General features: G+C 54.6%; 1 protein-coding gene across 2 annotated transcripts; it reads right to left on the minus strand.

The window, feature by feature from the left end:
• Positions 1-855: 855 nt before the first annotated feature.
• On the minus strand, positions 856-17,054 carry DRC7 (dynein regulatory complex subunit 7; the record flags this gene model as incomplete). Of its 2 annotated transcripts, XM_080829496.1 has the most annotated exons (17): positions 856-1,126; positions 1,222-1,361; positions 2,027-2,221; positions 3,131-3,241; positions 3,326-3,436; positions 4,071-4,286; positions 4,956-5,176; positions 6,270-6,398; positions 6,589-6,717; positions 7,644-7,716; positions 9,790-9,918; positions 10,999-11,217; positions 12,061-12,219; positions 14,086-14,280; positions 15,057-15,182; positions 16,276-16,450; positions 16,852-17,054. In XM_080829496.1, 17 exons carry the CDS (start codon positions 17,037-17,039, stop codon positions 1,033-1,035), a joined length of 2,610 nt encoding a protein of 869 aa, XP_080685622.1. In that variant the 3' UTR covers positions 856-1,032. The 2 variants fall into 2 exon arrangements, with proteins under 2 accessions (XP_080685622.1, XP_080685621.1); XM_080829495.1 differs by lacking the exon at positions 14,086-14,280 and having other exon boundaries at positions 16,852-17,039.
• Between the last annotated feature and the right edge of the window lie 6,102 nt (positions 17,055-23,156).

Genomic DNA, 23,156 nt, shown 5'->3' on the forward strand with positions numbered 1-23,156 from the left:
CCTCTTAGAGGATGTATATGCGCATCTTGGTTGAGTTCTTTGTTCTTGTTCATTGGATGGAGGGTTGAGTAGATGAATGGGGGAGAGTGGAGGGAGGGGTGGATGGAGCAGAACCTAGGAGCAGAACTACTGAGCCAAAGGTTAGTGTTAACTAGATACAGCCAGTTTTCCAAAGCGGTTAGACAGGTTGACCCACCGGGAAAACTGCTTGAGAGTTCCAGTTGCTTCTCATCCTTCTAAGTCTTACTCATTTTATACATACTGGTGGGTGTGTGGTGGCATTTCATATCCCTGATGACTAATGAATTTGACACTGTCATGTGTTTATTGGCCATTTTTTAAGCTAACATTGGGTGCTTTCTATGTGCCACTTCGGCTCCTCTCTGCTTTACAAGTCTTCTTTGAGACAACAATAGTATCATCCCATTTCACAGATGGCTAAATAGTGGCTGATAAGAACTGGGATGCTGTTCTTTGCAGTCTGGTGCAGAGCCCCTTGGCCTTGACACTCGCACTGTGTCAGCTGGGCCACCCTGGCTGCAAACAACTAACCGGCTGTTTGCAGGTGGCTGTGGGACCATCTGCAGAGGTGCCGCAAAGACTCAATGTTCCAATGGAGAGAAGGAGAGGGAGCAATTGAGGGAGGGGCCAACGTGGGTGGGAGGGGGGAGTCTCAGGCTATAGACAGAGAAGGAAAGGAGAGGAAGCCTCCTCCGGAACTTGTGGGACGTGAGGTACAGGCGGCCCATGAAAAGTGTGTTTATACGCAACTAACGAATCGTTGAATGCTACATCAAAAACTAATGATGTACTATATGCTGCTAACTGAACATAGTTAAAAAAAAGAAAGAAAGAAAGAAAGAAAGAATAGTGTGTTTATTTATAGGAACGTCATGAGAAGCAGGAGCAGACAGGGCAGCTGGGAGGTGGTGTGGCAGTGAGGTCTGGCGCCTGAGGGGACAGCCACTTGCTGGCTGTAGGGAGCTCAGGTCAGGCTCTGGGGCAGGTTCAGCCAAGGTCCCATGAGGGGCCTCAGACGAAGACTTTCAGGAAGTCCACCAGGCGTGGGTCCTTGTGGAGCTTTTCCTCTAGGGCCAGGTACTTGAGTGGGGCCAGCTCCTTGTGACTGAGATCAGAGGGAGGAACAGGAGGTGGCCAGGGCTCATGAAGCCCCACCCCAGCCTCCCGGGGGTCCTCTCCGGGCTCCCCACGCACTCTCACCGGTTGAGCCGCTGCTCCAGTATGCGGATGCGGAACATGGCCTGAGAACAGTAACTCAGGTACCAGTCCTCATCCTCAGGCGTCAGGGTCACCTGGTTCTCCTGGTACCACTGCTGTTTCTTCTGCAGCTCCTGGGTCTCCTGCAGGCATGGGGAGGAGAGAGCAGGGGTGGGGTGAGGAGGGCTGGCCCTCACCCAGACTGCCGCTGAAATGCCCGCTGGTCCCTGGACAGCCTCACCAGGGCTGGCCCCGCCGCCACCACCCACAGAGGCCAGAGCAGCAGAAGCAAGGGCCGCAAAATGCCTCGCGTGGGAGCCAGTGGGGACATGTTTAGAGGGATCTCGTGTCCAGGAGGAGCAAGGCTCAAGGCAGAGACAGGCTTGTGAACAAGTGTCCAAGGTTTTCCGAGCTTGTCTGCAAATGAAGGGCATTGTCTGCCCCTGGCACCTGGCATAGAGCATGTCGCCAGGACTCAGTGGGATAATGCATGCCAACCACATGGTATGTGGCGGAGAGAGATGGGACAAGGGCTAGGAGTTGTTGCACCCCCCCCTTCCATCCACCCATCCACTCCATCCACCACCCACCCCTCCCAGCCACCCTTCCACCCAACAAGCAAGAACCAGGAAGGACAACTCCACGTTTTGGAAACTCCAAGCACTGATAACACTCATCCCCTCACGGGTCCCTCCCAAGTGCTGGAGATGGTGAGCAGACAGCCCTGGGTCCATCTTCTGGAGGTGGACCCCGAGGTGCCCTCCCCTGCCCTGGGGAGGTGGGGTTTGGGGAGGGGGACTGGCCACACCTTCTCGAAACGGGCCTGGATGAGGTTGGCCTTGTCGATGAGCCGCTGCTTGAAGTCACTGAGGCACTCGTCCTTGACCCGAGCCGCCTGCCAGCGTGTCAGCTTCTCCCCCGGCGGGAGCTGGGCCAGGAACGGGGCCAGGTAGTCCAGCTGGGCCTCCACCTGCCGCAGGTGCTCCTCGTGCATCACGCGCTCCTGCGGCCAAGGTGGGTGGGAGTGAGCTGGGCCAGCGCGGGCCGCAAAGACCTCCCCGGCGGCTCTGCAGCAACACGGGACCACCCAAAACGAGGCCTTAAATCCAGATCCTGGGGCCCGGTACCTCTGGGACTGAGGCATCAGGCGGTCCCCCAGAGCCAACTCTGTCTTACGTGGATTCGCGTCTCTGCCTGAGCCTCGGCGCATCACTCACGCTCAGCTTGCGCAATAAATGGTGGTTATAGCAATGTTAAGTCGAAAGCTGCCAGGAACTCCCTCCCTCTTCCACCCAGGGCCTTCTGGCCTGTGTCCGTAGATGTGGCCAGTGAGGCTGGAGATGTGGGGGCAGCACCCATTCCCGGAGTCTAAGAGCCAGTTATCTAATGCCCTGTCCTGCCTCGCCAACCCCAAGCTATTTTTAGAACTCTCCACTTGGTTGCTGTAGGGGATTTAGAAGCTGGCCTTGAAAACCCCAAATGGGCCTTCAGCCCGAGGGTGTGATCCGGATGTCCTGAGCTGCAGCTGCCCGAGAACGCAGGCTGCAGCCAGAGTCTGCTCGCTGGGGCTACGGGCCCAGGTCCTGACCTTGAGGGGAGCCCCAGGTGGAGATGGGTGCTGCATTTTCCTTCTGTCCCCGTGCAGTAGAGGCCTCGGCTTGGCCCTACCCCTGGAGCTGGTGGGGAGACTTGGTCTGGACCCTGCATACTCTTCAGTTCATTGTGGAAATGGCTTCCCAGCAAGGATGACCACAAGGATGGCCTTGTGGATGGATGGCCACAATGACGTCAGTAATGTCATCCCCTATAAAGGACTTTCTGGCAGAGTCCCTAATCGTCCTCACCACACTGGAGGCCTGTGGGGGCGGGGTCTGGGAAAAGCCAGGGCCCCGGGTGGGGGAGAAGCGCTCACCATGGCCTCCCGGTACTCTTTGCTCTTCTCGTTGCGCTTGGTGTCGTAGATGGAGATGGTCAGGGCGTGCGCCGCCTCCTCCTCCTCTCGAAGCTTCAGGATCTCCAGCACCTGAATCGGGAAGTAGGGGAGGGCACAGTTGAGACACCCTCCACCCATGCCCCCTCCTACCTGTCCACGCTCCCATGGGTCCACCTCCAGCTCCGACTCCCAGGCCTGATGCCTGGACAACTTCTCCTCGTTCTTCAGCTTCATCATGGCCTCGTACTGGTAGAGAAGCTTCTTGGTGTGCTCCATGGGCTCCACCTGGGACGACAAGCACAGGGACACAGTGACAAGGACAGGCAGCAATGGCTAAGGTGGTGAGCAGACTCTGGAGCCGGACTGCTTGGGTTCAAATCTTCCTCTGCCATTTTCTAGCTGTGTGACAACAAGCAGCTAGCTTAAGCTCTCTGGGCCTCAGTTTCTTCATCTATAAAAACACAGATAATAAAAGAAGATGAACTGGGGGCTCAGAGGGACTAAGGAATGTGCCAGGAGAGAGAGGGTTTAAATGAGGAAAGTCAGTCCTGCAGAGGTGGTAGGACTCTCTCCTACTCCAGTGTTGGTCCTGGGATCTGGGGTCAGCTCTGTCCAGGACTGGGGGGAAGGGATAATAAGGAAAAGTCTTGGCTTGCTGGGTGGTCTTTCTTGATGGGAAAGGGGAAGATGTTCAGAGGAGCCGCAAAGACGAGGGTCCCTAGATGGGACCCCAGATCTTGATCAAGATCTGGGTCCCCAGATCTTGATTTTCCCAAGGGGCGGAGATGAACTTCTGGGCTGGGAACCATGAGTCTCTATCCCGGTGTTCCCAAGTCACGGGACTGGCACTGGAGGCCCCCAGACCTTCTCCCTGCCCACCCCGCCCAGCCCTGCCAGCCACAGGCACCCCCAGACCCACCTCAAAGCTGATGCACATGTCGGGCGTCATGATGATCTTGTTGCCCTTGCTGTCCACCTCCGTGCGCCGCAGGAACTCCCGCTTGGAGGCCGTGATGTGGTCGTCTCGGCAGTGGTAACGCAGCTGGATACGCTCCTCCAGGATCAGAAACACGCGCTCCGCCACGTCCTCGTCCGCGGGCTTCGTGGGGTTACGGGAGAACCGCTCTGTGATTTTCTGGGAGGCCAGAACATCATAGGATAGGAGGTGGGAAAGGGGACATCTGTGTGTGCCCTTGAGGGCAGAAGTAAAGGACACTCAGGGACGCTGGACTCTGGGGTCTTTCAGGGAGTTTGTGTGGAGCAGCACTTCCTAGCCAGACAACGGCTCCCGTGGCCCTGTGGGTTCTCAGCACCAGGCCACCTCAGCCCTGTGTGGTGCTGCATTTCTTCTCTAGCTCTCTCTGTGAGAGTCTACTTGCTCACCTCCAGAGATGGGGAGCTCACCACCTCTCCAGGCACCCTGCTTTATCATTAAACAACCCTTACTGCTAGGAAGAGCTCCTCTGGTACACGGCCATTAATCACAGTTGCCAAACCATTTGTAATGATGTGGAGAAAAAAGTGCACAATTCAAGGTTAAGTGAGTGAGACAGGGATCTACCCAAACCAAACCTATTAACACATGTTAATATTGGAGAGACACCCTTCTGAGGATGCACTTATTACAATAGTAAGGAAATACATTCTTGGCCCAGTGGTGGAGGGCACAGTCCGACATCAGGCAGCACTGGGATTGTAAAACAGGACAGGGCCCTTGGGAAAGGTGTGGTTTTCCCCATCCCAGGGTGACCTTAGCCTGCTGGACAGAGTGGGCACCCTGTCCCCAGGCCCAGCGAGAGCTCACCACCATCGGCCGGGGGTTTGACTCCGCGCTGTTCAGAGCCAACTTCTTGACCCTGTCCCCGAAATCCACGTGGCGGTAGGAGAGGAAGTCGGACCGTCCCTGGTAGTACTCCGTCATTGTCTTGGGTGTCTCCTCCCGCTTTATCAGGCCGTCCACACGGGCCGTTTCATAGAACTCCATGACGCGGTCCATTTCAGGCTGCATGGACTTGTACGAGTGCACTGCGGTGGGAGGTGGGGTCCCGGAAGTCCGCAGGGTGAGACCAGGTGCACTGGCCCCTGGCTGGAGAACCTGACCCCGGGCCCCAGGGAGTCCCTGAGTGCTCATGGGTGAGCGTGAGTTATTAGCCAATGCCCCACTGCTGGGTTCAGGTTGTTTCTAAACTTGTTATTATAAACAACACTGAGGTGAACATCTGCAGTGCGCATTCCGTAATTCTTACCTATTATTTGCTCAGGGCAAATTCTCAGCAGAAGCGCTGTTGGTCAAAAAGCATTTTTTAAAAATATTTTATTTATTTATTTATTTATTTGAGAGAGGGAGACTACGGGCAGGATGAGGGGCAGAGGGAGAAACAGACTCTCCACTGAGCGGGGAGTCCGATGTGGGGCTCGATCCTGGGACTCTGGGATCATGACCTGAGCCACCCAGGCAACCCAAGCATACATATTTTAAAGCTACTATTATGTTGCCCAACTGCTTTCCCGGAAAGTTGCACCAATTTGCTGTCCTACCAGGGGTGACAGGGAGCAACTCTCTGCTGCTTGGCTCAGGCCTCATGGGACCACTTTTGTCATCTTTGCAACATGAGGCTTGTGAGACGGTTCCTTATTTCCTTCATTCATTTGTTCATGCCTGCCTTCCTTTCATTTCAACCACCAAGTGAGACTGATCACTTTTTGAGATCTGTATTGACACTATGCTTTTCTTCTGTGCGTCCTTGGTTAAGCTATTGATTCTGTCTCAAGACGTGTCCTTCTCTCGATTCCCAGCCTCGCAGGCTCATGGCCACACCCCTGCTCTCTGCATCGCCCTTGTGGGCACATGTGTTGGCTCTGCTGCTCAGCATTCTGACCCCTTGGAAATGTGCCGCACCCTGCCCCCGGCACCGTGTGCCCAGCCTTAACCACAGAATGGGCATGTGGCCCTGGTTTTTGACTTTTCTGGAGGGACATTCGTCACATTTCCCTGGATTTTCTGCACTTCCTCTGACCTCCTACACATCTGATTTGCTCAGGGAAGCAGGGGTGGTTTCTGTTCCCTGCCCCCACCACCCCCCGGGCTCCCGCTGGACTGGCAGTGGGGTCCACTCACCACGCAGGGCCTGGGGATGGCCTGGCTTGAAGTAGTCGACATTCAGGCCTGTGTTTTTGTTGATGTGTTTCAGCTCTAGCATGTCCTCCCGGTGCTGGTACCACTCCTTTATCTCCAAAGTCTCTGTACCTGTGGGGCGCGATCGGTGCCTGCTGCAGGAGGCCAGCTCCCCCCAGCCTCCGTCCCCCCAACCCTCTTCCCAGCACACAGAGGCCAGCGGGGCCCACACTCACACCAAGAGACTGGCAGTGCCCAAGGTCACACAGCGTGCTGGGGAACCTGGCTCTCCTGCCCCAGCAGCCGGGGCTGCCTGCCTTACACTCCAAGTCCTCGTAGGTGGTGAGGCGGCACACGAGGCCATCGCTGTTGAGATATGGGGCCCACTTCTCCAGCTTCGCTCTCTTGTACTGGATCACCTTCTTCCCATTTGGGCAGCGGGTCTCGAACGCTGTGGATGCAGAGTGGGCTGGGGTCCCTCCTCCCCAGATCAGGGGACAGGAGGGCCGATCCCACCCAGCCACTCATTGGGCCACAGCGCTAAACTCCTCCAGGCCCCAGGCCCGCTCCGGGGAGGCAGAGGGAAGTAGGCAAAGGGAACTGCCCTGGAGCCGTTCTCAGGTTCGAGCCTGGCCGGGGGAGCCAGCCGAACCACGCCGCTCGCTCACTGCCAGGCCTCTGCCCGTGTGGCTGGCTCTCTGCTGGAGCCACCATCCCTTCCTGCCCTTACTGGGCTGACTTCTGACGCCTCAAAACTTAGCTCAGACTCCTCCTCCTCCTCCTCCTGGAGGCCCTTCCTGCCCGCCTATTCCCAACCTTCCAACCAGAGGCCTGAGCTGGGTGTTCCTCCCCTGGTTGCCGTGGTGCCCTCTCTAGCCCCTCCCACTCTCTTGGAAGAGCCTATGCCCTCTCTGTGGGCCTGGACACTCCCAGACAGGAACCTCAACAGCCACTAGATGCTGGCACAGAACTCCAGTGTCCCTGCCCGGCTGTGTTCTCGGGCCACTCCTCCCTGGTCCGGACACCTCCACTCCCTTGTGTCATCTGGGTGCTATGCTGCTTGGCCTTCCCCAGCCCGGGTACCAGGGGGGCAGGTAAGGGAGAGGAATGACTGGGCCCTGGTCCTCCGTCGTTTATTACCCACACTCCATCAGCCAAGACAGGTTAACCGAGCCCCCTCCTGCACGCCAGAGCAGTGCCAGGCCCTCGTCCACAGAGCTGAGTGCGCGAGGCAGGAAGGAGGTGGCCCAGAGTCCCCGCTCAGACCAGGGTGCGACAACAGGCAGGAGGGGTGGAAATGAGGGGCCCAGGCAGCTTCTGCGGACTCCCCTGAACCAGTCCTGGGGAGGCCAGGGAACAGAGATCCACGTCGGCTACCTTCAGGGGAGATCTCAATCTGTTCCACCCAGGAAGGCGGCATGTCGAAACTCTTGTCCTCATCCTCCTTGCCCTGTGGGGAGAGGCGGGGAGGGGGCAGGCTTTGGTCAGGCCTGGTCCTGGGAGCGGAAGCTAGAGGCAGAACCTCCATCTTGCCCCCCAGGGCCCAGCCGCAGGGGCTGTCAGCTCCCCCAGGGGAGCCAGAGGTCACGGGCATCTCTGATGTGGTAGAGAGGATGAGGCAGCGGCGCAGGAGCCCTCGCTTGACCCACCTGACTAGGACAGCGATCCTCCACCCACCCCCACCCCCCGTGTGCCCAGCCTTCAGTCAGTCAGCGTGGGCACCAGGCGCAGCCATGGTCCTTCCTTAAGAGAGAGGCTTCTGGAGTCAGGTGGACCCAAGCCCCACCCTGCAGGACGCAGCCCACACACCTGGGCAGGTAAGTACCTTCCCTGCTCTGAGCCTGTTTCCTTTTAACAGGACCACGGGGAAGGATTAACAGATAGAATGTATATAAATCACTTGAGACACTGCCTCCCTCCTGTTTGTTTTTGTTTTTCTTTCCGAGCCTTAGTTTCCCCATCTGTGAAATAAGGCCTGCTTTACACAAATGGTCCTCAGGCGAGGCAACGGTGGGAACCTGGAAGAGTTTTTCTCAATTTCAAACTGTTCCACAAACGTTGATTATATCTAGAGGCCACCAGGGGGCGGCAGTGCCCCAAGATTTACTGGCGGGGAGGCTCTCTGGTCTCCAGAGGCGAGGACGCTGTACCAAGCTCCTCATGGCCACGGTCTCATTTTATCCCCAAGCTGTCCGGAGGATGTAGAACAGAGACCCTGTTCAGAACGCAGACTTGGGAGCCAGACCGTCAGATCCCAGGTTCAAGCCCAAGCTCTACCACTCACTGGCCATTGACCTTTGGGTATATTACTTCCCCCCTTCTGTGTGTAAGTCTTCCCATCTGTAAAACAGGATGACAATAATCATAAATGATAATACGAACGCCCACCTCACCAGGTGGCTGTAAAGATTTGGACAAGTTAATTCAGGTTAAGCACCTGCTAATTCAGGTTAAGTGCCTCCTGGCCCTGGGGAACTGTGATGGGCTCAATTGTGTCCCCCTAATCAGGTCCTGACCCCCAGAACCTCAGAAGGGGACTATATTTGGAGATAGGCTCTTTCAAGAGGTAGGTAAGGTAAAATGAGGTCATTGGGGTGGGCCATAATCCAACGTGACTGGTGTCCTTGCTTGATACGCATACAGAATGACCACGTGAAGACACAGAGAGAAGACAGCCATGTACAGGCCAAGGAGAGGGGCTCAGAAGAAGCCAAAACGCTGACACCTTGGTCTTGGACCTCCAGAACTAGGAGAGAATTAATTTCTGTTGTTTAAGCCTCTCAGTGTGTGGTACTTTGTTATGGCAGCTCTGGCCCCCTGATATCCCTAGTCCTATTACTGTGGATATAATTGATCCCATCCCCCCGTCCCTTCCACTTTACATACAGATAATGACACTGAAGCTCTCCATGATTGGGAAGTTTGCCCAAGGTGTCACAGCCAAGAGCTAAGGCCTCTGGGCCCCTGACCCCCAGGCACAGGGGCTCACGGAGACCTGCCTAGAAGGGCTCCCGACTAGGAGATGGGAGAAGGACGCTGACACCATGGGGAAGGCCCCAGGCCAATGAAGGGCTGCGAAGACAGACGAGAAAGGCCTGGAAGCATGTGAGGGGGATCATGGTGGCTATGCAGGAAGGCCTGGAAGTGAGCCCAGGGCTGCGGTCAAGGTCTTATCACGCCTATTGCTGGGAAATGCTCTTTACAGAAACAGGGCAACCATCGACCAGGGTGGGCTGCATGGGAGCCAGGAGACCCGGATGCAAGTCCCAGCCCTTCCCTAGCGCCCCCCCCCACCCCCCGCCCAGGAGTTCCTGGGCAGGTCCATGGACTTGTCTGGGTCTCAGTTTGCCCATCTATAAATTGAGAGCCTGGTCCAGGCCCCTCTGCTTTGGAGAATCTACGATCGGTCCCTCTGACCCATTCCCCTCCAATACACACACTCGTGGTAGAGACGTTGGTCGGGTTGCCCTGACAGGGTACAAAGGCCCATCCCACCGCCGGCCCCCATGCCGCGAAGACCCACCAGGTTCTCCATATCTTCATCATCATTCATCCCGTCTTCCTCTTCCTCAGCCACAGCCAGTTGAGCCTTGTCAGTCCCCAAGAGCAGGTACTCCCATCTCACAGGGTCTCCCAGGTCAAAGACCAAGTCCTGATGGGGGAAGGATCAGCTGAGCACACCCCAGGGCCAGCACGCCCCCTCCCGTTCACAGGGCGGGGTGGGGGGGGCAGGCAGCTGCACCCAGAGCAGAGGAGGGACCCGGGCCTGGGTCTCAGAGGGACAGAATGTCGGCCCCCAGCAGCCTCTGCGAGTCCACGCCCATCCTCCTCATTTCAACAGGGAAACTGAGGCCCGCCCCCTCCGCCAGACTCTCATGAAGACATCCCGCTGTTGGGTCTCCATGAGACTTGGCAGCTCTCTGGCCTGGAAGGGGCCAGGATGTGGAGGTTATCCTGCACTGTCAGGGGAGCGTCCCAAGCAGAGTTTAGAGCAGACGCAAGCCAGCAGCATTTTATAGGACGGGGAAATGGTAGGTTTGAAAAAGGGCCGCCTCATGGTTTTTTCCTGTGCTGGGGAGAGGGGAACTAGGCAGGCACATGAGGAATTGCACAGAGGAGACAGGTGGGAATTTCTCTTCCGTGGGGTGGGGCCCCCACCTGCTTTTCCTCCCGCCTACCTGAACTCAGGTGTGCAGCTCAATGAATTTCCATAAATTGGACACACCTGGTTTCCTGTACCCAGATCAAGAAATAACATATTGCCCACACTCCAGAAAGCCCTCCTGTGTCCAGTTAGGATCCTTCCCCAAACGCGTGCATGTATTTCTAAATTATGTTATATGGCACTGGGTTTTATTTATGTGTATGCACACAGACACACACACAGACATACTTCTGTGTATATGCACATATTCACTGTACACTTAGGATGAGTGTACTGTTCTGCATGTATGTTGCACTTCAATACATCATTTTTTAAAAAAAAATCATTCATACAAACGAACAACCCATATTTTGTAAGGATACACATTCCAAAGAGATATTAATCATATTAGATATTAGATATTAGATATTAGATAATAATATTAGAATGGTTATGTCTTGACAGAGGAGTGGGCTATGGGGACTCAGCTCTGGGGAAAGTCTGGAGCTCTGTGGCAGCCAGCTTCCCCGGCAGGGGACCCCCACCCCAGGACTGCCTGTCACACCGGCCCCGCGCCGGGCCCAGTACCTTGCAGCCGTTCCAGCAGTCCTGCATGTTGACCCAATAGTTCTTGTGGTTCCAGAGGCTCTCGATGCCCAGGAAGTGGTCGTCCTGGGTGCTGTAGCTGCGCGCCGTGAGTGGGTCAATGAAAAAGCTCTCGGGCACCTCGCGCTTCCCCGACAGCACCAGGACCCAGGCGTGCACCCGGAGGCCATGCAGGGGGTCAATCTTTGCTTTCTCCAGCTCCTGCACAGGAAAGGTGGGTAAGCAGGTAAGCATGGACCGGTGGGTGGGAAGGGGGGTGTCAGGGGCCCAAACATCTCCCCAGGGCTGGAGAACCAGCAAGAGAGCTGAGTTCCGGTCCAGAGTGCAGTTTGCCTCGTTGCATGACCTTGAGGACATCACCTCACTTCTGAGCCTGTTTTCTTATCAATACAGTGGGAGAGTCTGAGTTTATCTGTAGTTTACAAACTGGGTCCTTTGGCGCCCTAGAGCGTCTGGGATTTACTGGCTTTCTGCATTGCCATTCGGGGCGGGATTTTATCCAAAGGAAGGTAGGGGGCACTGTGGGGCTTCCTCCTCTGCTTCCCTCTGGAAGGAGGGTGACTGTCATGTTCATTATTGCATCCACAGAGCCTGGACGAGAGGAGATGCTCAGCAAATACTACATGGAAGGAAAGGAAAGGGAGGAGGGAGTGAGGGTATGGATGGATGAAAGGAGAGCTGGAGGATGGATGGGACGATGGAGACCTGGGAGGACGGAGAGCAGGGAGGACTGATGGGGAGTGTATGCAGGTAGGTCTTTAGGGAAAGAGTCTGGAACCAGGAGAACATCACAGCCCAGCTTGGAATGAATGCGTGGCCTCAGGCTGTGGAGCTCTCTGATATGAGAAATCTATCGCAGAAGCCGGCTGATGACCAGTGACAGATTCCCACATTGCTGGGCAGAGGTGGGGGGTGGCGGGGCATGGAGGAGGGGATGTGGACCTGGGGTCCACGGACACATCCCCTCCCTGCCCTGTGTCAGTTCTCAGCTGCTAGCGGCCTCTCCTGGAGAGCTGAGCACAGGGACCGGAGGAAGGGACCCACCAGGAGGCGCTGTTCCTCCTCCTTCCGCTGCTTTTCCTTCTCCCCTTTGATCTCCTGCTGCTTCTTCATATTTTGCTCCTGCTCGAACCTGCTGCTCAGGTCTCTGGGCGGTTTAATGGCGTACTTCTTAGGTGGTACCTTCTCTTCTTCCTGGACCACCTGTCACCCAACGAGAGAAGAAGGATCAGCCGCCCTGCATCACCCAGCCCTTCGACCAGGAGGTCACAGCTGCTCCGGAACCCCCAGCCCCCAGGCTTTCTGGTCCTAAATGCAGGAGCCTCAACTCCCACTTCCCTGACTTCAGGCCCTTCTGGAAAATGGGAAGGAAACAGTAAGAACCTTCTCCCCAGGCTTGTTCTGAGAAGCAAAGACAGGAAGTGCCCACGTGAGGTGCCAGGCACCACGGGGATCGGGGGATGTGATTTTCTCCCCTTCGTTGCCCACGGCCCTTTCTGCCTATGATCTGGATCTGACCTAGAAAGTGGGCGAATTGTGGGGAGTTGGAGTTCCCAGATTCTGTCACTGGAGGGTTTCACGCGCTGACTTAGAGTTTGCTGGCTTAGGAAGGAGATGAAAGCCTGTGTGCGTGTGTGTGTGTGCATGTGCCTACGAGTGTGTGCTAGCTGGCAAGAAAAGTGTCCTGGGCACAACACCGCAGAGGCTGCAGATGTCCCCAGGGCCTGCGACAGCGAGGAGGGGAAACGGTGGTCTCCACAGCCTGGAGTCCACCAGGTGGGGCCTGGGCCCCCGGGTCTCCTGCCCTGAGATGCAGACACCGCTGGGGCTTGACTCTGATCACGGAGCCCTGGAATCAGTCCAGTCCACAAACAACATTTTCTGTCTGTACTGTGGCTAGTTCTCAAATGCAAAAAGATGCTTTTTGATTCCTAAAATTAAATGCATTTAAGAGTGTTTCTTGGGGCGCCTGGGTGGCTCAGATGGTTAAGTGTTTGCCTTCAGCTCAGGTCATGATCTCCAGGTCCTGGGACCAAACTCCAGCTCAGCGGGGCGTCTGCTTCTCCCTCTCCATCTGTCTCTCCCCCCTCATGCATATTCTCTCTCTCTCTCTCTCTCAAATGAATAAATAAAATCTTTTTTTTTTCTTTAAAGAGTATTTCTTGTGTCCACAGCTGCCTCTAGCCATGGGGGGCTGTCAGTCAGCAGAGAGAAAAACACAACCACAACCTGCTAGAGGGTTAGTGATAATTTTTTGCTGTTAAAAATTTTTGAGGGGGTGCCTGGGTGGCTCAGTGGGTTAAAACCTCTGCCTTCGGCCCAGGTCATGATCCCAGGGTCCTGGGATCAAGCCCCATATCGGGCTCTCTGCTCCACGGGGAGCCTGCTTCCTCCTCTCTCTCTGCATTGTCTCTCTGCCTACTTGTGATCTCTGTCTATCAAATAAATAAAGAAATAATCTTTAAAAAAATTTTTTTTTGAGGGGATTCCTGGGTGGGTTAAGCAACCAACTCTTGTTTTTGGCTCAGGCCATGATCTCAGGGTTGTGAGATCGAGCCCAGAATCAGGCTCCGTGCCAATGTCTGCTTGGCATTTCTCTTTCCCTCTGCCTCTCCAACCCCCTCTCTTTCTCTCAATAACTAACTAAATAAAATCTTTTTAAAAGGGGGGAGTCTTTTGAATTGGGGGATGGAGAGAAAAAAGAGCAAGCAAAATGTCTATCCGTTTGTCTGTTTTTTCCTTACATGAAAGTGGCTGTGTGGATTTTTAATCACATGTGTCAGGTAAATCTGGGGGAGAGTGACCTAAGACAGAAGCCATGCAGCAGTCACAGAAGTCACCCCGTGGGGAGCGGTAGCTGAAAGTGAGTTACGACAAGGGAAGGGGGACAGCAGTTTGGAGAACTGGGCTGTGTGTGCCTAAGGGACAGACCCACCGGGGCTGGAATGGACCGCGAGCAGCCGGCAGAGGATCGGTGAGCAGCTGGGCAGGGCTGGGAGACGCAGGGACGCACCGCGTTAGGGAGGGCGCGTCTTGCAGGATGGCCAGGACAGCAGGAGCCCCGCGTACCTCCTTGTGCTTCATGGTGAGCGGGCACACATCCCGCGTCAGGTCCATTTGGCATAGGTCCTGCGAGCCGTAGCCGTTGACGCAGTAGGCGTCGTAGCCGGCACCGATGAGCATGGAGCAGAGCAGCGTGCTGAAGTCGAAGCAGTTCCCCTTCTGCTGCTTGAGCACCGTGGTGGAGGAGTACAGGTGCGAGGGCTGGCCGCAGACGGCTGGTCAGCACAGCCGGCCCCGCGGCCCCCACCCACCCTCCCTGCCCATCCTCCCCACCCGTCCTCCCCATCCATCCTCCCCACTGGCCAGCAGCTAGGCACTAGGCCAGTGCACAGGCTGGATCCCCACCCCTCCCCAGGCTCCCCTGCTTTGTCAAGTTGGGGAGCCTGCTAAGAATGGGATGGGAGCCACAGCCCATGTGTAGAAAGTACAGTCCACATTTGCCTGTAATTTTAAGTGCCCGAGGACTTCCTGATGGGAAAGACCCTGTGGATGATGGAAGCTTCTGGTCTAATGCTCTCTGATTGATCTTTTAATGGTTTTTATTCTGAGGTTCTCCTCACCTTCTCTTCTGATCCTTTCCTTCTCTTCCCTTTCTCAGTTCTCCACTGTGTACCTACCCCTTTCTCCCTCGCTCCCTCCATTCGCAGTTGGGAAACAGACTGAGCTGGACAGAAACGCAAAGATGGGGCCGCGGGTCACGGGCAACAGGGTCCCCTCCCTTTCTCCTTTCCCCATCTCCTGAAGTCTTAAAATGAAGACTCTGAAGGCAGAAGGAGGCAAGGAGGCAAAGAAGTAGGAGCCAGGAGACCAGGCTTGCTGTGTGACCTCAGGCAAGGGGCCATCCCTCTCTGGGCCCATTTCTGAGGGACTCAGACCAGACAGACCATGGGCTGTGACCTGAGCCTCCCTCTCCCTACCTCCCTGGCTTCTCATCTAAGCCTCAGGGGCCTAAGGATGCCGCTTGGGGTGGCACTCACCGGCTGGAGGGGGTCAGGCAGGGGCACCATGGTGAGGAAGTCTGAGACGAACTGGGCACAGCTGTCCCAGTTGTAGAGCTCGGGGTAGGGCATCAGCGTGGGCCGGATGGTTGTGCTCACGAACTTCTGCAAGGGGAGAGACCACAGGCCCCAGAGAGGGCACCCTACCTGGGGGAGGCTGGTGCTCCCTGGAAGCCAGAGCCCTAGTTTGGGGGGAGTGGGGAAGGCTCTCCAAGCCTCTCTGGGCCTCAGGCTCCCCGCAGTGCCTCAGGAGCTGGAGAAAGGGGTCCCTCAACGCCCCTCCAGGCCGAACTGGATGTAGAATAAGCTTGCACCCCACTGAGTGCGGCCAGCCCAGACACCACCTCCTGCTCCCCCAATGGCCGTGTATGTCAGGCCCACTGGCAGGTGGGGAAACTGAGGCTCCGGGAAGTGAGCTGATTTGCTCAGGGTCACCGGCAGCAGCAGCGCTGGTCTGTCTGGCTCTCAACCACCACCCCCGCAGTGTGAGTGGACTAGTGCTGGCAAGGCCCTCAAGGGGCCGCTGTCCCCCTGGGACTCCCAGTCTTCGGTCCCAAACAGCACCTCTAGGGTCTCCCTGTAGATGTGAGGAAGGCCTGCCAGCACAGGGTCCCCGCAGCCCCACCCCTGCAGGCCCGCTGACTGCAGCTGGGGAAGTAAATGCTGTGCTGTGGGATCACCAGCTCAAAGGAAGCGGGGAGCAGGGACCTGCAGGGGAGTCACTGAGTTTCACATGCTGGCAGCTCGTACAAATGCTAAAAATCACCGCGTGGACCACGTCAAACAGCCTGTGAGTCCCTGTCAGCCCAAGGGCTGCTGTTTGCAAGCTTGGCATTCCTCTTCTGCCATTCCATACACTGATGGAGAAACTGAGGCCCAGAGAGACTCAGGGCTGGCAGGAAGGAGGCCAGTGCTCAGGTCCCGGTCTCATTTCTCTGTCCTTCCAGGATAGAGCTGGTGTCTGGGATTGGAGACAGCGGTGGTCCAGCCGGCCCCTTAGTTGGGCCTGGGGTCTCCAGGCCACCACAACCTCCCCCACCCATCTCCCCCAGGGTAATTCACATCAAGCCTGCTGGGGCCTACTGGCATTTGAGTTTCTGCTATCCCCAGATACAAGCTCTGACCCACGAGCTTTGGCCCACCTCCCTCCACCCTCTGCTTTCCAGCCTCTGTCCTTCCCTCCACAACCCAGCCTTACGGGCACTTGGCACTCGTTCAGCGGGTGCAGGAAAAGGGGCACGCGATCCGGGCACAGGTGGCTGTACTGGCGGGCGAAGTTGTCGGCCACCTGCAGCAAGTGTTCCTCCTTGAGCGTGTTGCTTCGGTAGGAGAGGGGGAGCTTGGAGATGTCAACTGAGTCCTTGGTAACGATCCTGTGCCCACGAGAGGGGAGGCCTGAGCCCATGCGAGGCTGGGCCTGGCCCACAGGGAGCCATCCGCCCACCATAGCTGACTCTATCCCTTTCTCATGGAATCCTCACAATTGCCCAGAAAAAGGATATCATTATTATCATGTGCACTTTTAAACAGAGAAGGGAACAGAGGCCCAGAGAGGCTGAGTGACCTGCCCAGGGTCAAACAGCTCACGAGGGGCAAAGAGGGGACTCGGCCCAGGATACGGAGAGCAGAGCCCTCACACGTATCTGCTTCCCTCTACGTCGGGTCCTGCCTCCCAACCCTGGGGCTGCTACCCTGTCTTGGCTCTTTTTTTGCCTGGCCCTGGTCTGACCCTCGCCAGGGTTGCCTGGCCCAGAGCCCCCACCCTGACACGCACAAGGGCTGCTCCGGAATGATGATCTCAATCTCTGACAGCTTCTTCTCCAGGTCTCTGAGCATCTCCTGCGTCATGGGCGGTTCCTCCCTCCGCGTCTCCAGGGGCCTCATCATCTTCTCGCCCCTCTCGGCCGCCTCTTCCCGCTCAGCCTCCTCCTCCTCCTCCACTTTCTCCTTCAGGACCTCCATCCCGGCACGTCCCTGGCTGTCTCTAGACAGAGTCCCCGTGGGAGGGATAAATGCACTCAGAATGGCCCACTTCTGCCCCCAAGACCACCTGTGTCTCTGGGAGGTGGTGTCGAGAGGGGAAACGAGCCCCTCTTCAACTTCCCTTCCATCAAGGAGAAAGCCTAGCTTGGGGCCAGCATGTCTGGAGCACGTTTCTAACATTTGCAGATCTCCCTCTAAGACAAAGAGCAGGCTGCAGGTTGAAAGCTATGGTCCAGGCTAGAGCAGGTGGCCCAAACTTACCAATGTTGCTTTATTTATTTTAATTATTCACCACTATCTTCTCTTTGTGGCAAGTGATGCTAGAGAGGTAGGAATTAGAGGAAAAAGGAAAGAAAGAAAGGTAACATAACCAAACTTGGAGCCAAGGCCCCAAGAAGGTAAGGGCAGGCTGCCACTGGGCACCTGGACAAGGGGCAGGTGTGTGGGGGGTGACATAGCCTGTGCTCTCCAGGTCAAGCCCTGTGTCGGCCCGCAGGACGGAGGTCGCAGAGAAATGGCTTGGGGTGGGGAGAAGCCTCCACACATTTGGTGACCAGAAGTGTCGGGGCTGAAGTGTTCCGGGTGAGAAGTTGAATTGAACTGAGTTTTTCCGTTACAGACTCAAAGAGGCAGTCACTGATTTGGTACCCACTTTGCAGATGAGAAAATGGAGACCTAGAGAGGTTAAGGGAAGTCCCTAAAGTCACAGAGCTGGTAAGTAGCAGATCTAGGGTTTGAGCCCATAGATTTCTGGCTCTGGAAATGCTTCAGGGCCTACTGACATAGGGAAGCCCTATAAGGGAGGGGGCGGGGGCAGAGGTAAGTGAAGAAGGAAGTGGGGAGAAGGCCAAAGTATATGCGGGCAGCAGGGGATCACAGCTGTGACCGGCACTGGAGTGGGACCTGAGCCCGAGGTCCCAGAACACCTTTATCAGAGGTGGACTGGGCCAGAACCTGCCACACGTATTCCCCACACCAGGCTGCCCTGTCCATTACAGCCCAGTTTGGGGAGGGCAGACCCTGCCCAGAGGCCCTCCTCGTCCCACAGACCCTTTCTTGCACCCCTCCTTGGCAGCAGTGCCCCAACACCCCTTCCCCAGAAAGATGAAGGCAGAAAGCCCCTAAGCAGAAAAAGCTCCCTTCCCACCTCCACTCTACTTCTTACCCTGCCACCAGCTACCTCAGGTCCTCTGCTCCCTCCTCACCCCCTCTGAGGATAGCCTGGGCTGTCTGTTTGTCCGTCTCCACGGTAACAGCTTTCCAAGCCCAGGGCGGTTCTGGGAGAGGAGGCTTCTGGGAAATGTAGTCTTCCGTCACTGTCCAGGTCTGGGCCCTGAAGACCATCTGTGGTAGGTCACTCAGCAAGTGACAGGCTGGAGCCAGTTTGTGCCTGCTCACAAGAGTTGACTTAAAATTTCAGAAATGTTTGCAAGCCAGTTGACAAACTGCCATGATGACACATTAAGTTATGAAAACATAAATAGATGATGTTAAAAACAAAGGTATTTATAACTCATCACTTTTTCATTATTTGACTGCATTTTGCTAGCATGTATGTTCTTGAACTTACTTATGACTACTGTATCTGTATAGTGGAAATGTTATATAAGGGCGAGCTACTCTGAATTTCTTCCCAGCTTCTCTTCAGTGATGTCATCTCAACAGCTTAATGGCAAATGTCGGGGTGCCTGGATGGCTCAGTTGGTTGGGGGTCTGACCCTTGATCTCAGCTTAAGTCTTGATCTCAGGGTTGTGAGTTCAAGCCCTGCATGGGGCTCCATGCTAGGCATAGAGCCTACTTAAAAAAAAATAAGTAAGCAAAAAATAAAATAAAATAAAATAATACAATAGGAAAATGTTATAGACCAGGGCTTTTTCCTCCTGTGAGCCCCTGTTAACCACCTACCAGGACACCACTGCCTCTGTCCCATGCATGGTCTGTGTGCTTTCAAGACAGATGGAAACCAGTGTGGGTCCTGTTGTGTCTGCTTATCATGGTAGACAGTACCAGGCTGCATAACTGAGTCTTGGGTTCTAGTCCAGGCTGGGCCTCTGATTTCATCTATAACTCACGAGACAGGGAAAACTTACCCAAAACGTTAGTGCCCATGAAAATTAAATTTAGGGATGCCTGGGTGGCTCAGTGGGTTAAAGCCTCTGCCTTCGGCTCAGGTCATGATCTCAGGGTCCTGGGATCGAGTCCCACATCAGGCTCTCTGCTCAGCAAGGACCCTGCTTCCCCCCTCTCTCTGCCTGCCTCTCTGCCTACTTGTGATCTCTCTCTCTGTCAAATAAATAAATAAAATCTTTTTTTAAAAAAGAAAATTAATTTTAATCTTTCAAATTCAGAAGAAAAAATGAATAGACTAATGACAAGTACCTAATTATGAGTCCACCCTGGATTATATTTGTCTTTGTACCAATGCAGTCAAAAAAATATATTTTTACTTCTTCATTATTAGAGGAAGGGGCCCATGAATGTTGCAGAGCAGCCCCGCGGGGTGTGGTGGGGGAGGGGCTGTCTGGAGAAACCCCATCCTGACAAAGCTGGTCAGTTGCAGCCACTTGGGGGAAACAGCAATCACTTCAATTCTCAACAATAAATAATGATTTTAAATTCTGGCCGGAATATTACTCAGTCATGAAAAATACAGTGCGAAGGATAAATGAAGCTGAGGGCAAGGTCATGGGGCAGCATGTCCTATGATTACTTCCGGGGAATTCCCGTGCGGCGAGGGCCAATGAGAAGGAGGGAAGGGTAAACAGGTGGTGTGTCTGGCTGATCTCATTTCTTTTGTGTATTTATTTATTCCCTTTTATCCCTATACCTAATCCCATTCTCTGACCTTCCTAGGCACCTATTCTGATCCATTTTTTCCCCCAAATGGGTACTGTTTTGCATGCTGCTGTTTTTAACTCATGTACACGATACTGTGTTAATACCTCCTCCGTTTCTTCTATTTTCACTAAGAACTGTGTTTTTAGTTCCATCCATGTTGCTGTGTGTCCACGGTAGGGATCCACCCTGTTCTCCCGGTGATGGACCCCATCCTCAACCCCCTTTGCCACCAACCCCTACAGATAATGCCACACACGTCATTGGCCATGCCCCTTCTAGACCTGTAAGAGAATCCCTCTCGGGTAAAGGACCAGGAGCAGGATTGATGAATGAGCGGCAGCTCCCTGTTTTTCTCCAGGCTGTGAAAGCTACACTCTACCCAAGGTCCACGAGGCCTGAGAGACCCTAGTACCCTCACCCCCCACCTAGTAGTTGGCATTATCCAGCTTCCTGTCCTGCCCTTGGCCAGTTTCATACAATGAGGATACAGCGATGTCCCCCCTGTCATTTTCAAGTGCAACTCCGTGATCACTGATGATTTCCAATGTGTCTTCATGGGCTAACTTACTATGTTTAGATAGTTCCTTCTCTGAAATTGCCATTTAAAACCTCAGCCTATTTTTCTCTATTAGGGAAGTACCCTTGTTTTGATTTGCAGGCTTTCCAGATGTTAATTCTTGGTTTTAGATGTTGCAAATACCTTCCCCCATTCTGTCCCACGCCTGCTAACGTGGCCTATGGTGTCTTCCACTGAACAGAAAAATGCTTCATTTTGATGTAATGAAACGTACCAGCTTTTGGTCTGATATTTTGTGCTTATGATCTTTTGTTTGAGAAGTCCTTCCTTGTCCTTAGGTCACAAAAATATTTTACTACGTTAACTTTATCGTTTTGCCATTCCATTGAGAAACTTTACTCTGCCTGGAGCCCATCTGTGGATAAGAAGTTAGGGAGGGATCCTGTTTTATTTTTCCTCATATAACAAGCCACTTTTCCAACATCATCATGAGACTATCTGTCCCTTATTGGCGATGCCACTATTGTTGTGCCATAAGACCCCAGGTGTGTATAAATCTGCCGCTGAGCCCTTTTTTCTGTTCCACTGGCTTTCATGCCTATCCCTGCTCAGATCCCATGTTGGATTGACCAGTATGGCCTTGTAATATCTTTACATCTGCAGGTAAAGTCTTCTTTCTACGCTCTCTTTCATTAAGGTTAACTTAGGTATTTGAGGGCCACCTGCCTCTGTATGAATGTTAGAGTACATTTTGGGGAAGTCTTTAAATACCATTTAAAATCTTTATTGGAATCACATTGTATTCTTAGGTTAATTTGTGAAGAGTTGCTGTCTTTTGATATTAAGTTATCCATCTGGGAGCACAGGCCAGTACGTCTTATTTCCTGCACATTTGTTGTAACATAGTGAAATTACAAGGAATGAAGAAGTTGGTACAGAGCAGAAAGAACCAGGCAGGGAGGCATGCGGGAGGCCCTCCTTGCAAATGACCACAGTGGCCCAAAGCAAAGTTGTGGATCAGTCACTTTCACGCTGGGCCGGAGGTCCAGACACCGGGCAGCCCTCCTGGCCAGAACGTCCCTGAAGCTTTCATCAGTTCTGTGGAGCCCTTACTTCTCTGCCTGCTTTATGGGCTCAGTAGGGGAGGAACTGGCCCAATGCGAGTTGCAGAGGGAGAATGTGGTCCAGACAGGCTGACCTTGGAGTTTGTGCCTTTAAGCCTGGTGCCGCCCATCTCCCAGATTGCTGCTGTGGTCCTGCGGTGATGGTGGAGCCCCATCCGTCTGCACTGGGACTTGGGGTGCCTTTTTACCACCTGCCCTTAGCACAGCTCAGCTTGGCACTTGGAGCCGCTTTCAGGGTGACCCCAGGTAATGAGGAACTCCAGCCCCTCTGCCCCTGCCTGGCCCTGGGCTAGACAATCAGTGGAAAGGGACACATCCCCACCATTAAGCACATCTCCCCATCTTCCCTCTCCATTGGCACCAGGAAATCCAGCCCATTTGGTGGCTATGGTTTTGTTGCTCCCACATCCAACTGGGAAAGCCAGAGCCCAGCGTTTCCCTGAAGACTCAGGGATCACAGCAGAGGCAATAGTTCTGGAACCCAGGAAATGCTCTGGGAGGAAGGATGGGCAGCCCAGAAAAGCCCAGCTCTGCATCAGCCCTGTGTGCTGAGTAGCTTTGGGCAGGTTGCTGGACCTCTCTGAGCCTCGATTTCCTCCTCCCACACAGGGGGCCGGTCCACTTGGTGTCCACTTGGCAGGGGCTGTAGAAGGTATCTGGAAGGTAGATTTAACCCTTCATACCCCTCCCATGTTACGCACAGGTCTCAAAGGCTCACGCTTCACAGAAAGGTGCCACCTGCCTTTTCTTTTAACCGCAGGAGTCTCCAATACCAGGGTCTTTACTTTTGCCACCTCACTTAATGCTCTCAGGTCGGGGCAAGAACTTGATGACCTCTATTTTTATGGACAGAGACACTGAGGCTCAGAGAGGTGAGGTGACATGCCCCGCATCACACAGGGCCTAAGTAGCAGCACCAGGATTTGAACCCAGGCCCATCAGACATGAAGCAGCTGTAGAGCATGCAGGGCTGTGTTCAGAAACTCTGAGATTTTGGGGTCAGGGAGCCCAGCCCTCCAGCATGAGAAACAGATGTCTGTAAACTAAGTCCCCAAACCCACCAAGCTTGTCCACAAAACCTGATATAATGTGTCTCTAACTGTTGCAATTGTCCACACCCTAGAATTTCTCTTCCAGGAACACAGCGGCTTGCATAAAGCAAGGGCCTCTGCCTTCCTGTCTTTCATCCGTTTGCTGGATGGGAGGAGGGAGAAGAGAGGACATCCACTGGGCACGGGCATCAGGGAGCAGGAGGCGGGCTGGCAGCCCAGGGACTGTGGGTGACGGTCTCCTAATAGTGGCTTCTCACCTCTAGCAGGTGCTTGACCTTGGCAAAGCACACTGGCAAGGGTGGGGGTGAGTAGGGAAGGCGAGATGGCCCCAGGGGTTCGAAACTTAAGGCTGCAGCTGGGGCATGAATGCCTGGGGTGGGGCTGGCCAGGATGCTGCCGTCTTTCTGTCCTCTCCACTCTTTTTTTCTTTCTTTGTGTTGGTTTATCTGTTGATTCTCTCTCTTTCTCATCTCTGCCTCTTTTGTTTCCTACTGAGGAAACCAGTGCAATGTTGTGAAACAGAGGCCAGCCACGGGAGGTGACACAGACCCGTGCTGCATCTGG

This window comes from Martes martes (assembly GCF_963455335.1).
Source record: "Martes martes genome assembly, chromosome: 17".
Lineage (NCBI taxonomy): Eukaryota > Metazoa > Chordata > Mammalia > Carnivora > Mustelidae > Martes > Martes martes.